A 12,068-nucleotide genomic window follows, 5' to 3' on the forward strand; every position below is an offset into this window, starting at 1 on the left:
GCCTGCGCAGGCCGCACGCGCACGGGAGCCCGACAACGGCCCCCTCCCTTCGTCCGTGTGGGAGCCTCGCTCCTCTCCGCCGGCTTCCTCGTCTGCCAAGCGGGGACAGTGGCACTATTGGGGACACGCAGCCTGCCCTGCTCAGACAGCAGAGGCTGCCTCGGCCCCCTCTCGGCCCCCGAGATGGCATAAGGACGAGGAATTCCACTTCGCGGTGTTTCCTTAGAAAGAACAGAGCTAGAGAGACAGAGCAGCTCCCACTTCGGAGACCGAACAATGGGCTGTGCGCGCAGGCCCTTCGGAAGCCGGAGAGCCTGCAGTGGTCACGCCAGCCGGGAGGCCTGCGAGGCACGAAGGAGCGAGAGAGGTGGACCGAGCTGCTCTCGGGCTTACAGCCGGCTCGCCCTGCGTGCCTCTCAAAGGCAGCAGGGCTGCGGCCGCCATGTTGCAGGGTGGGCTGCGCAGGCTCCCGGCGCCGGGCCCGCGCCCCTAAGCAGGACCTGGAAGGCTCGGCAGGGGAGGGGGCGCGTGCGCACCAGCGGTGGAGGCGGCGGAGGGGTGGGGCTTGCGTACCAGTGCGCGTGCTCGGTGGGAGCCCGCGAACTACCTGGAGCGGGTGGGGGGCGAGGTAGGAAGGAGTGGGGTTGAAGAGCGCTTGCGCAGGAGGGCTACCGTGCGGGAAGGGGGGCTTCCCGAGCTCGCGCGCCGCGGCGGGACTTTGCGAGATCTCGCGAGACCTGCAGGCGCTATATATGTACGCAGAGTGCCCGCGTCCTTTCCCTGGTGCGATTCCGTCCTGCGTGTCTGTTCTGCGGAGCAGAAGTCATTTATCTCCGTCCGCGTTCTCTCCCACCTAAGTGCGTGCTACCACCCCATGGAAGATTCTATGGACATGGACATGAGCCCTCTGAGGCCCCAGAACTATCTCTTCGGTAACCGCTGTGGGGGCTGGAGCGGGGCCGACCACGGCCTGGTGGCTCTGAGGTTGGGGGTGGGGGAGAGCGGGAATCCGGCTGAAGCCCGGGTTGTGGAAGAAAGCGAGGCAGGCGGGCGGCCGGAGGGGGTGGGGAGCGGGCTTCCGGGGCCCTGCCGCCTAAGGGATGGGAGCCGGGTGGGCAGAGCTGGCGGCACGGCGGGGTGGGAAGGAGGGGCGGCCTGAAGCCTGGGGCGTGAGCGCTCCGAGGCCCGTAGTCGAAGGGACCTGGGAAGCGGCCGACTGGCTGCGGGTTCGGCGTTGTCCGGAGCGCACGCTGCAGCTCCGGGCATCGTTTTGTGGCTCGGGGGGGTGTGAGTTCGTGGGCTGCCTTCTGATTCTAGATTCTAGGCCGGGGTCTGGTGCTGGGCCGCGGGCTGCTGGAGGAGGCTGCGGGCGCGTGGTGGGAGACGTGGGCCTTCTTCCCGGGGGAGGGGCCGGGTGGGGCCTGGCGGTGCCCCCGGGCCTGGGGAGGGCTAGGGCCAGGCGGCTCCACGGCCTCGGGGGACCTCAGGGGGAGGGGAGGTGCGGCCCGGCGTGAGGAGGCCGCTAGCGCCGGGAGCACGTGGTTGCCACGTGGTCGGGGGAAGGAGGGGGTGTGGGCGCTGCATCCGGGGCCCGCTGGCGTCTTGTCACCCCCGAGCCTGGGATCCGGGGGCCGCGTTGGGGCCGTTGGCGGGAGATGGTCGGTGAAAAGGTTGGTAGCACCAGGACGGTGGAGGTCTTTGTTCAGGACTTCGCATCTCGAAGGCAGCCCTCGTTTAAGGAGCCCTTTTCAGCGTCACCGCGGGAGGTGGAAATAGCCCAGCAGGCCGATGGCCGCTGTGATGCTCAGAACTGAAGTGACCGAGCCGAGGTTGCTCTTGTAGGTGAATGGGATCAGGTCTAAGGCGCGATCCTTGGTCCCAGAGCTGGTGCATTATAAATGGCTTTTGGGGGAGGGGGGAGTGGGAGGGCGCCCTGTGTGCGGTATCCAGCCAACAACTCTTTATTCTTAAGGGTCAGGGATGTGCTGCGATTCAATTTGGGTCAGTAAGACCTGGTCCTGTCCTCATACTATATACCAAGGTTTGGGGACCCCTCCCCACCCCAGGACACATCCCCGATTTGGGTTTCAGTAAACTTAATTGTTGAAGCCGTTTCTTTGTGTTAGGCTTTTAAGAAACTGCAAATTCTGCCCCAAATTTATTTTGTGTCTTTACCATGCTGAGGTTTGTTAATAACATTTAAGCAGGTATGTCGGTAACGTAAGAGTGCAATTAAGTGGACTCATTTAAGTTAAATTAAAATTTTATTCTGACGGTATTTAAAAACAATTCGCTTATTCATGGAATAGGTAATGTGCAGTGTACATAAGGCTTTTTATTCCTAGCCATTTTGAATAGCTGGGGTTTCTGATCAATTTATATCACGATATTTTTCTTAGCCCTCTCTATTGGAAATATTCATTAGGATAGGTCTCTTCTTGCCTTAAACATAATTTAATGTGCGTTCCTGTTACTTCAAAGATGAGGTGTTGACCAGTAACAATTTTAGTTCTACATTTGTAGTTTTTCTGTTGTAAATACAAGCTGTCCGGGTCGTCATTCTCATTTCTAACACTTTTGGGAGTTTAGGTAGATATTTCAGCTTTCTTAAATACTGAGATTTTACCAACATTATACATCAGGTTTGGTTTCAGATACTCGTTCTGGTTCCTTTACTAAATCTTTGAGCCCGTTTCTACCTGAGAAGAGTAATAGGTGTAGTTAAGAATGAAACAGTATAATGGGAAAGTGGAATTTAAGGCCTGAATAGCTGTTACTTGATTGTTTATAGACATTTGTGTTCAAGAAGTCTAGGAAGAGAGGCCCTCTGGTAGAATAGTGAAAAATTAGTTCACACCTAAAATGTTAGCTTTTGGGTTACCCCCACTGACGTCTCAGTGTTGCTTTGCCTCCTGCTACCGTTGCTTTTTTTTCCTTCACAGGTTGTGAACTCAAAGCTGACAAAGATTATCACTTTAAGGTGGATAATGATGAAAATGAGCACCAATTATCCTTACGAACGGTACTTAAACTTTTCAAAACAAACTACTGAACCTTTCTTGATTTCAGCCTTGGTTCCTGCTTCCGTGGCTCAGTTCTTGATTTTTACATTGTGTTTTTATAACTGAGCGTTGTAGGTACCTGGTGTTCTTGTACCTGTGATACAGAACTTGGCGTCTTTGCCTCTCCTTTGGTGATCCCGTAAAAGCCCAGCCACACCGCTGTTCAGCTTCTCCCATTTATGCGTGTCGGTGGCCTTGTAGAGTCCCTTAGGGTGGGGATGGGCCGTCTGTTCCCTGCGGAGACTGGCCTGGGGCCTGCTGCCTGGCTTGTAGGTGGTCAGCAAATGTCAGGTGATCCGTCCTGTGGGCGATGACACGCCTTCAACTGCATTTTTTATGCATTTGTCACGTTTACTGAATGTGAGACGGTGTCGAGGTCCCATAAAACTTGATGACGACATCGTGCACAAATTAGTTTTCTATCAGTGATAAAAGTGAAAAGTTGTAGTTTTTTTAACATAAGAACTTGCAAGGGCAATGCGAAGTAGCAGAAACTGAAATTGAGGCGCTGTTTTTCTGTTCGCAGGTCAGTTTAGGGGCCGGGGCAAAGGACGAGCTGCACATTGTGGAAGCAGAGGCCATGAATTACGAAGGCAGTCCCATTAAAGTGACCCTGGCGACCCTGAAAATGTCTGTGCAGCCCACGGTAAGGGCGCTCGCGCTTTGGGCCGTGCGTCGGAGTCCGATGGTTGCTGGAGGGCAGGCGGCGTCGGGCCACACCAGGGGACGGGGGTCGCTGCGGCGTGGGGGGGTGGGAAACCGGGTTCCGTGGTCTGTGGATTTGCCTCAACCTGTTAGCACGAACGTTTGTGAGCAGGTTTTACACCGAACGTTTAACTTAACCTTTTTAGGTTTCCCTTGGCGGCTTTGAAATAACCCCACCTGTGGTCTTGCGGTTGAAGTGCGGCTCAGGGCCTGTGCATGTTAGCGGGCAGCACTTAGTAGGTACGGCGTCTTCCTTTGTTGCGCTCGTGATCAGCTCGCGGGCGGCTGCTTTGTTCTGCCGACTACTGTCTTTATAGTCGGTGTGAGGGGAGTCTAGGGATTTATAACTAGCAAAGCCTGGTGCTTTGCATTTAAAACCTAGTAATGAGGATTAGGCCCCACGATTCCTTTTCTTAAAAATTCCGTTGTTTCCTGTATTATTTTTTTTTTAGTAGAATCTTTAAGTACTGTCTATTAGTACCCTTTTTTCCTGAGGACGTGCCTCTCGGTGGCTAACACAGAATCTAATTTTAGCTGTGGAGGAAGATGCAGAGTCAGAAGACGAAGAGGAGGAGGACGTGAAGCTCCTGAGTATGTCCGGGAAGCGCTCCGCCCCCGGAGGTGGCAGCAAGGTCCCACAGGTACTGTTGCGACTGACTGCAGAGGCCTCGCTCGGGCCTTCAGCTGGGGGCTGGGGTCAGCGCGTGCTCACGAGCTTCGTTTGTTTTTGTTCTGGGTTTCTTTCTGAAGAAAAAAGTAAAACTTGCTGCCGATGAAGATGATGATGAGGATGACGAGGACGACGATGATGATGAAGAGTAAGTATGCACTTAGAACTTGACATGGTTGTAAGGGTAAGTTTTAAGAAAATTATTTACCAAAATATTCCTGTGGAATTGAGCAATAAAGGGTGGTGGCCGCGGTTTTCAGTTTGGGTTAGGTGAGCTGACTTAGAGGATGTTCCCGGCACTGCGAGCGGAGCAGGTTTCAGCGGGCTTTCCCAAATGTGCTTCCCCGGTCCTTTTCTCCGGAGGAAGGCTGTGACGGACACGCTGCTGTGCTGCTGCCAAGTGTGGTGTCTTTTGTGCTGAACAGTTTATGATGAATGGATTGGGTGGGGAGAGAAGCGGAGCTCTAGCTACGTGCGTTTTGTTAGTTGTCACTTATGGATATATATTCCCCCCGCCGCCGCCAAAGATTTTTGGCCCATGGGTTTCTAGTCCTTATTGAGAAAATAAGATTTTTAAAAAGAATAGAATTTTCATGCAGAATTAAAAATTTGGTTGGAGATAAGATTTAGTGTTGATTGAGCTGAGTGAGGCCATGGTAAATAATTACGTAAACGCTAGAATAAAATGGTACTCGCAGTCTGTCTTTTCTGTATGCAGCTGGATCAGGAACTTTTAATATGTTGAATTTTTAATTGTCAGCTTTGTCCCTGAGCTCCCAGGTTCATCCATATATATTTATTGGAGACATTTAAATAGAATCTAAGAAAGACTGAGAAAACACATTAATTAATGATTACCTGTGGGGGTTAGGTTTTCAGGAAGCTCAACTGGCCAAGCTAGTCATTGTTTTTAAAAGCCCTTCGGGTGTGACTACAGGCAGAAAATAGGATAAGTGTGAAAGGGTTTAATCCTTAGAAAAAAATTCACATCAAACTTACAAACCCAATATAATGGGTATTTGATTGTTACTACTTTTAGAATATTTGCCATTGGTAAGAATTAAAATAATATACCAAGAGGGGAATGGGAAATGGGTGTCGTGCAGAACTGAGAGACCTGATCTATTCTTGGTGTTTACCTGGGCTTGAGTTTATTTGGTCTTTGGTGATTTCAGGTTACCTTTGTGTAGGTTTACAAGTGAATGGCCAGTAGCACAAAAGTCACTGAAATTTTGGCAACAGTCCTTACCAGGAAGGCTTCAGAAAGTAGGCTCTGTTGGGTATCTTGATTCTTCTTGGGCTTTTGGAAGATTTCCCATCTTCAAAATGGGGGTGATTTCTGATGTAGCCACAATATAAGATCATTATAATGTGAGAACAAGATGGTGATGTCTTCTCTAAGTTGTCTTTAAGTTAGTGAGGGAGGGTGAAAAATACAGAGAAGAGTTCAAATCAGTAAAAAGAAAAGATGGGCAGATACATGCATAGGGAGGGACAGCTAATGGATCCCTTGAGGATAACAAGTCTTAGAGGGAAAAAATTCCACTGCTCAGGTGGCAATGAGAATATAAAGCAATGCCTCAAGGTTTATTACTTGAGATAGTTAATGTGGAAATTAATTGTAAGCCATAGTCCCAGAAGCCTTGGAACCCACAAGGTAAATGGGAAGGGGGCGGGTTCTGTGTTGGGGGATGGGTGGGTGCATTGGTGGGATTAGTGGACTGTTACTGATATAAGTAAGAAAAGCCGAAGACCATTAATACATTAAAAGTTAAAATGTTGCCCTGACCAGTATAGCTTAGTTGGTTGGGGGTTATCCTGCAAAAAAAAGGTCACTTCCCAGTTGGGGCACATGCCTGGGTTGTGAGTTTGGTCCCCAGTCGGAGCATGAGCAATGTCCCTCACATGGATGTTTCTCTGTTCCTCTTTCTCCCTCTCCCTTTCTTCCCCTCTCCACAAAATCTTTTTTAAAAAATTAAAAGGTTAATATTGTGTGTGGTCCTCTTCATAAACACCCTTTTCCCTATTTTTTTAGAGGATGTCTTTTGTGTTTTATTTTTTAAAGATTTTATTTATTTTTAGAAAGAGGAAGGGAGAGAAACATCAGTGTGTGATTGCCTCTCACGTGCCCCACACTGGGGACCTGGCCTGCAACCCAAGCCTGTGCCCTGACTGGGAGTTGAACCTGCGACTCTTTGGTTTGCAAACCAGTACTCAAAAGCCACTGAGCCACACCAGCCAGGGCAGGGAATATCTTAATAAAACTGCTTAGGATAGTGGTTTTAGAGAAATCACTGTCATCTTGTTTCTGGTATAGAGGCACATACATCAGTTGGGTTCTAAAGGCCAAAAATGACAAAAATCACTCTTGAAAATTACCTGTATATGGTTTTATGTGTACTGTATACTTGCTTGATAGTTAAAAAGGCAAATTATACCCCAGTCTTGGAAAGATGGGTGCTGTTTTTTTGTTTTTTTGTTTTTTTTTTTAGTTGCATGTCAGTAAAATTGCTCCGGTTTTATATTTAGAGAACACGTAGTATGGAAAAGAAACACATTGGCCAGTATGTAATCAGTTTGTGGAGTGATTAAAACATGACCCAGTTTCACAGTTTGCCAGTACCGACTTCTGTGGGCGTTTCTGGTGATAGGGTTTTCACAGATTTGCCTGTTTGGGACTTTTCACATAAATGGAATCCTGTAGCATGTACTCTTTGGTGACTTTTCACGTAACACAATGTTTTTAAGATTCATCAATGTCGTAGCATGTACCGTACTTGTCTTTATATTATTGAGTCGTAAGAATATATTTTTGGGAAACACGCCCATTATTACATAAGAATTGCAAATATTTTCTCCCATTCTGTGGGTTGTCTTCCCACTGTCCTGATGGTGTCCTTTCAGTTTTGTTTTTCATGAAGTCCCATTTCTCTTGTTGCTTGTGCCATTGGGGTCATGCCTGAGAGATATTGTCAAATCTAAAATTTTATAGTTTGAGCTCTTACATTTAGATCTTTGATCCAGCTTGATTCTCATGCATGTGGCTGACAAGCAGTCCCAGCACCGTTTGTTAGACTTCCCCCTGGAGTGGTCTTGGCGCTCCTAAAAATAATGACCCTACGTACAGGGTGGGCAGAAGTAGGTTCGCAGTTGGGAGTATGTGGAACAGTTTATTCTTGTGTTATTTATTAACTGTCTCATTTTCAAATTTTAGTTTTTTTATTTCAGTTGTAAAAAACATAATATTTTCCATCTTAACCGTTTTAAGTGTGCAGCTCAGTAGTGTTAACTAGATTCACAGCGTTTGCAGATCTCAAACTCCTTCATCTAGTAATACTGAAAATAAGCCCCCAAAGTGTCCATTTCCACCTCCCCTAACCCCTGGCAACCACCAGGCCACCCTTCGGTCTCTGTAGAGTTTGATTACTCTAGATAATTCATACAAGTCGAATTATACAGGATTTGTCTTTTTGTGTGACTTGTCTGTTTCACTTAGTATGATGTCCTCTAAGTTCATCCATGTGCCGCATGTGACAGGATTTCCTTTTAGACTGAATAGTATTCCATTACATGTACATGACATTTCTTTATCTTAACTATTGACGGACGTTTGGGTGCTTCCACCTCTTGGCAATTGTGAATAATGGTGCAGTGAACGTGGATGTACATGTCTCGTCAAGATCTTGCTTTTGACAAAAGTCTCTTAAAAATTTGAGTCAAATGTCTTTTCTCCCAGAGTTTGAAAGTTCTTAATGTCTTTCTTGACTAAACATGTAGATTCAGCCAATTTCTATATAGTCTTATGTTTGTGAGTGCATTGAGTAAGTAATAGTGAACTTCTTTCATTTGTAGTGATGATGATGATGATTTCGAGGATGAGGAAGCTGAAGAAAAAGCTCCAGTAAAGAAAGTAAGTAGGGTGTACATTGCTGCAGATTGTCAGAAACAGCTGATGACAGAAATGATGGAAACTTTTAGTGCTCTCACTTGTTTAGTTGGGAATGAAAGCTGGTTTGGGGAGGAAATGATGGTCGCATCCTTTACATTGGTTTGAGCAGGGCTGTCTGAAAACTGGTCTGGTGGTGGGGAGCGCCTTCCTCTCTTCATGGGTCCCCCCCTCTGTGTTAGCCCTTCTGCGGCTTTCTGTCAGTGACTGTTTTCATCTTAGCCTGGCAGCTGCTTTCTTAAACGTGGTTTGAGGCAGTTCTATGTACACTAGTATGTCTATGTGTTGATTAAGATTAACTTTTAATTGCAGTCTATACGAGATACTCCAGCCAAAAATGCACAAAAATCAAACCAGAATGGAAAAGACTCAAAACCGTCAACACCAAGATCAAAAGTAAGTGGCGACATACAAATAAATAAAGGCTTCATTGAACTCGTGATCAGAGTTAAGTGTTTTACTACGAAGGAATGTAGTCTGAAATGTGCTTGTTGGTGGTCATTGTCATAGAGATCACGTACGGCTGCTGGCTTTCTAGTTGGGGAGGAAGCCAGCAGGAGTACTTTTGTCGTGATACAAAGTTAGCTCCTGTAAGGGATCTTGCTTGTTGATAGGGAAATTGATTGCATGGTGCAGGGTTTCTCAACCTGGGCTGCATATTAGAATCAAGTAGGGAGCTTAAACGAACCCCAGTACCTGGGCCCAGGTTTATTCAAGGGCTCTGGAAGGGCCCCAGGCGTCAGGCTGCATTGATAGCCTGCTGGTTTCGTTCTGATGGTCTCCTTTAAGTGTGGGACTGACCTGGCGTTGAGTATCAGTGCAGCCTCCAACTCATGCTGTTTCTTTTTAAAGGAACAACCTAACCAAAAGTTTTCAGACAGTAGCTCAGCTTCGGTTATTTACTAGTTTTTACAAGGAAGGGTTGTAAGAGTAACTCACTGAGAACATCGAGGTAGGGTGGGTCTTAACTAAGAGCTGTATCTTGAAACTCTGCAATTAAACTTTTTTTCCCAGGGTCAAGAATCCTTCAAAAAACAGGAAAAAACTCCTAAAACACCAAAAGGACCTAGTTCTGTAGAAGACATAAAAGCAAAAATGCAAGCAAGTATAGAAAAAGTGAGTAAAATTATCTTTAAGACACTCGATAGATTTATTCAGCTCTCCCTCAAATTACACCTTTCTTGGGGGGTTTGAAACAGCACCGTTCCTCGTTTTTTTATCCTTAATGTACCTGCTGCTTTTGTGGAGTGGAAGTTTTTCAGAAATGGATGGCTAGTGATTTACACTCATTTATAATCTCTGGTGGGGTTTTTTTCCCCATGTTTGAAGTTACATATGTTTTATTTCTCATTATGAAAGAAATCCAAGTTAAGTTGGTTGTAAGACGCCCCTGTGACCTTAGGGGTTAGTTAAATAAGGCCAGAGAGCGCCCTTCTCTCTGCCTGGCCTTCTGGCTGTCGGTGCCGTGCGGCCAGCAGAGGGCGCGTGAGGCCGGGGCTGGCGCTTGGTGGTGTGGGAAAAACACGCAGGACTGGCTGTAATCAGAACCATGTTCCAACAAGCGGAACCATTTCTGTTTACCTTTTACACCAAGGTGTTACCAGTCAGTACATTTGGTTACATCTTGAAGTTTTGAGTGACTAACAGGTTTTTATTGAGTCTCCTTTTGTCTTAAATAGTGGAAACGTGAGAAGAGGATTAGCTCTCATTCTGCTACTTGACTGGGGACTAAACTAAACTTCAGTGAACTCTGAACTTGGAGAGTATGGAATAACTGGTTTATCTTGAAACACATTTGAGAGCAGCTTTAATTCTATGAATAATAGGACTTTTAGACCCCAGTTATTGAGAGCAAACGTGGGGTGGCGAGGAAATGACCCCTTTTCCCGTGTGTTCCTGTGCTCCCCTAGGTTCTCCGTGGCTTCAGTAGACTTTTCCTGTGCAGTGATGAGCCGATTGGAAAAACATTTTAGAACCAGAATGTGTTTCTTGACTTTGCTTTTGTGCTACGATAGGCCTTCCTGTGTCGCTGCTTTAACTGTAGCCCTTGCATACAGTGCTAAAATGACCTTCTAGATACCCCTCCCCCGCGTTTTAATATGGTCCTATCTCCTTGGTTTAATTGCAGGCGCCTTGAACAACCCTGGGCACTACTGGTAAATTAAGCCCAAAGATGGGGAAAGAGGAAAAGGAGAGAAATGTAGTCCATACTGAGTATCATCAGCAATCCAGACTGAAGTCTTCTATTTTAATCTCAATCCCCTTTCCTGATTGACCGCTCAGCCAGGCCCCCCCTCCGGGCTGCACGCGATCTCCCTCTTAACCTCTAAAGCACTTTTCTTTTGACTGCTGTGATTCAGTGAACTTTTCTTGCTGTTGTTCATTTGCCTTACCTTTTTGACCATGTTTTAAACACCTTTGTATCTCCCTAGCTGCTCAATAAATATTTGAATGACTCAAATAAGAATGGATGTGACAATAATTTAAAATTGGAAATATAGTGTTTATTTTCTAGGTGCTCAGAGGCCATTAAGTGTCTCATACTATACCTGATCCCTAACCTAGTTTGTGCCATGGTCCCTTTGGTTCCTGACACCTTCCTGACTTTAAAAATGCATTAAAATATTCAAGTTACAAGGAAAATAAAAATGTAGTCATCAAAATGGTGGGGGGAGTGTGATATAAATGTTACATTAAATAATTCTAAAGTAGATTAATATAAATCGTGATTGTGGTGCTTTCAAAATAATTTGGTGTTAATACTATTATTGGTTTCTTATTTCCATAATTGAAGGAAATGCCAAACTTCAGTTAAGATTAGTGAAATATAGTAACTTTTTTCCATCGTTCATATACTTTTGAATTAGCTCTCGGGTTAGTATTGTGCTGGACGTAGAGTCTTAATGTATGCGTAGAAGTGATCTTTTAATGGTTTGGGTCACTTGTCTGTATGGTACTCTGGGTGTGCAGTTTGTGTTTGGTTCTGGGTGGACGAGGGCGGTGATTAAACTGACTTGATAGATAATATATTGAGCAGTCCAATTGACATATTCGAGTGCCTGAAGAATCTCAAGCATGACTTACACTTTGTATTTATAAAAAGGCTGGGGAGAATTTGAAACGGATAAACCTATCAGCATGGGAGAGCTGTGAAAGAACTAGATTCTAATAGTTGCTCAGTGGTCCTTCTGGGCCTGAAAAAGATGTATTCAGTATTTTTAAAGAATTGAAGGGGCAAGGAATAAACCAAAGACCTGTGTAACAGCATGCCAATATGAGGAGCTGCATAGTAACTCACAAACAGTGTTTATATACTCACCCTTAATGCTTTTGTTTCAATAGGGTGGTTCACTTCCCAAAGTGGAAGCCAAATTCATCAATTATGTGAAGAATTGCTTCCGGATGACTGACCAGGAGGTAACTTGAGTTTTCTCAAGACATGACCTAAGCCGGTTATTTTTATTGTGATTTATTATGATTCTTTTAGTCTCTTTTAAGTGTTGGCCTCTTTTAAAAGGTTCCTAACCCCAGACAACACTGCAGATCAAATCTGTGGGAACACTAAAGAATTCAGTTGGCAGGGACTGCGAAGATACCTTTCTAGTATATTTTCCCCAGCTTTTATACAGTTGGTAAATTACCTCTTGGTTACTGAGGAGATTTTCCTTTTGGTGCTCTGTTGGCT

General features: G+C 46.0%; 1 protein-coding gene across 1 annotated transcript; it reads left to right on the plus strand.

The window, feature by feature from the left end:
* The first annotated feature begins 750 nt into the window (after positions 1–750).
* On the plus strand, positions 751–11,824 carry NPM1 (nucleophosmin 1). Its single transcript, XM_090288575.1, has 10 exons — positions 751–932; positions 2,943–3,022; positions 3,589–3,708; positions 3,914–4,007; positions 4,302–4,408; positions 4,518–4,585; positions 8,290–8,347; positions 8,696–8,779; positions 9,398–9,499; positions 11,726–11,824. Exons 1-10 carry the CDS (start codon positions 875–877, stop codon positions 11,807–11,809), a joined length of 855 nt encoding a protein of 284 aa, XP_090144701.1. The 5' UTR covers positions 751–874; the 3' UTR covers positions 11,810–11,824.
* Positions 11,825–12,068: the final 244 nt, after the last annotated feature.

This window comes from Furipterus horrens, unplaced genomic scaffold, assembly GCF_987537825.1.
Source record: "Furipterus horrens unplaced genomic scaffold, mFurHor1.1.pri manual_scaffold_10, whole genome shotgun sequence".
NCBI classification, from domain to species: Eukaryota; Metazoa; Chordata; class Mammalia; order Chiroptera; family Furipteridae; genus Furipterus; species Furipterus horrens.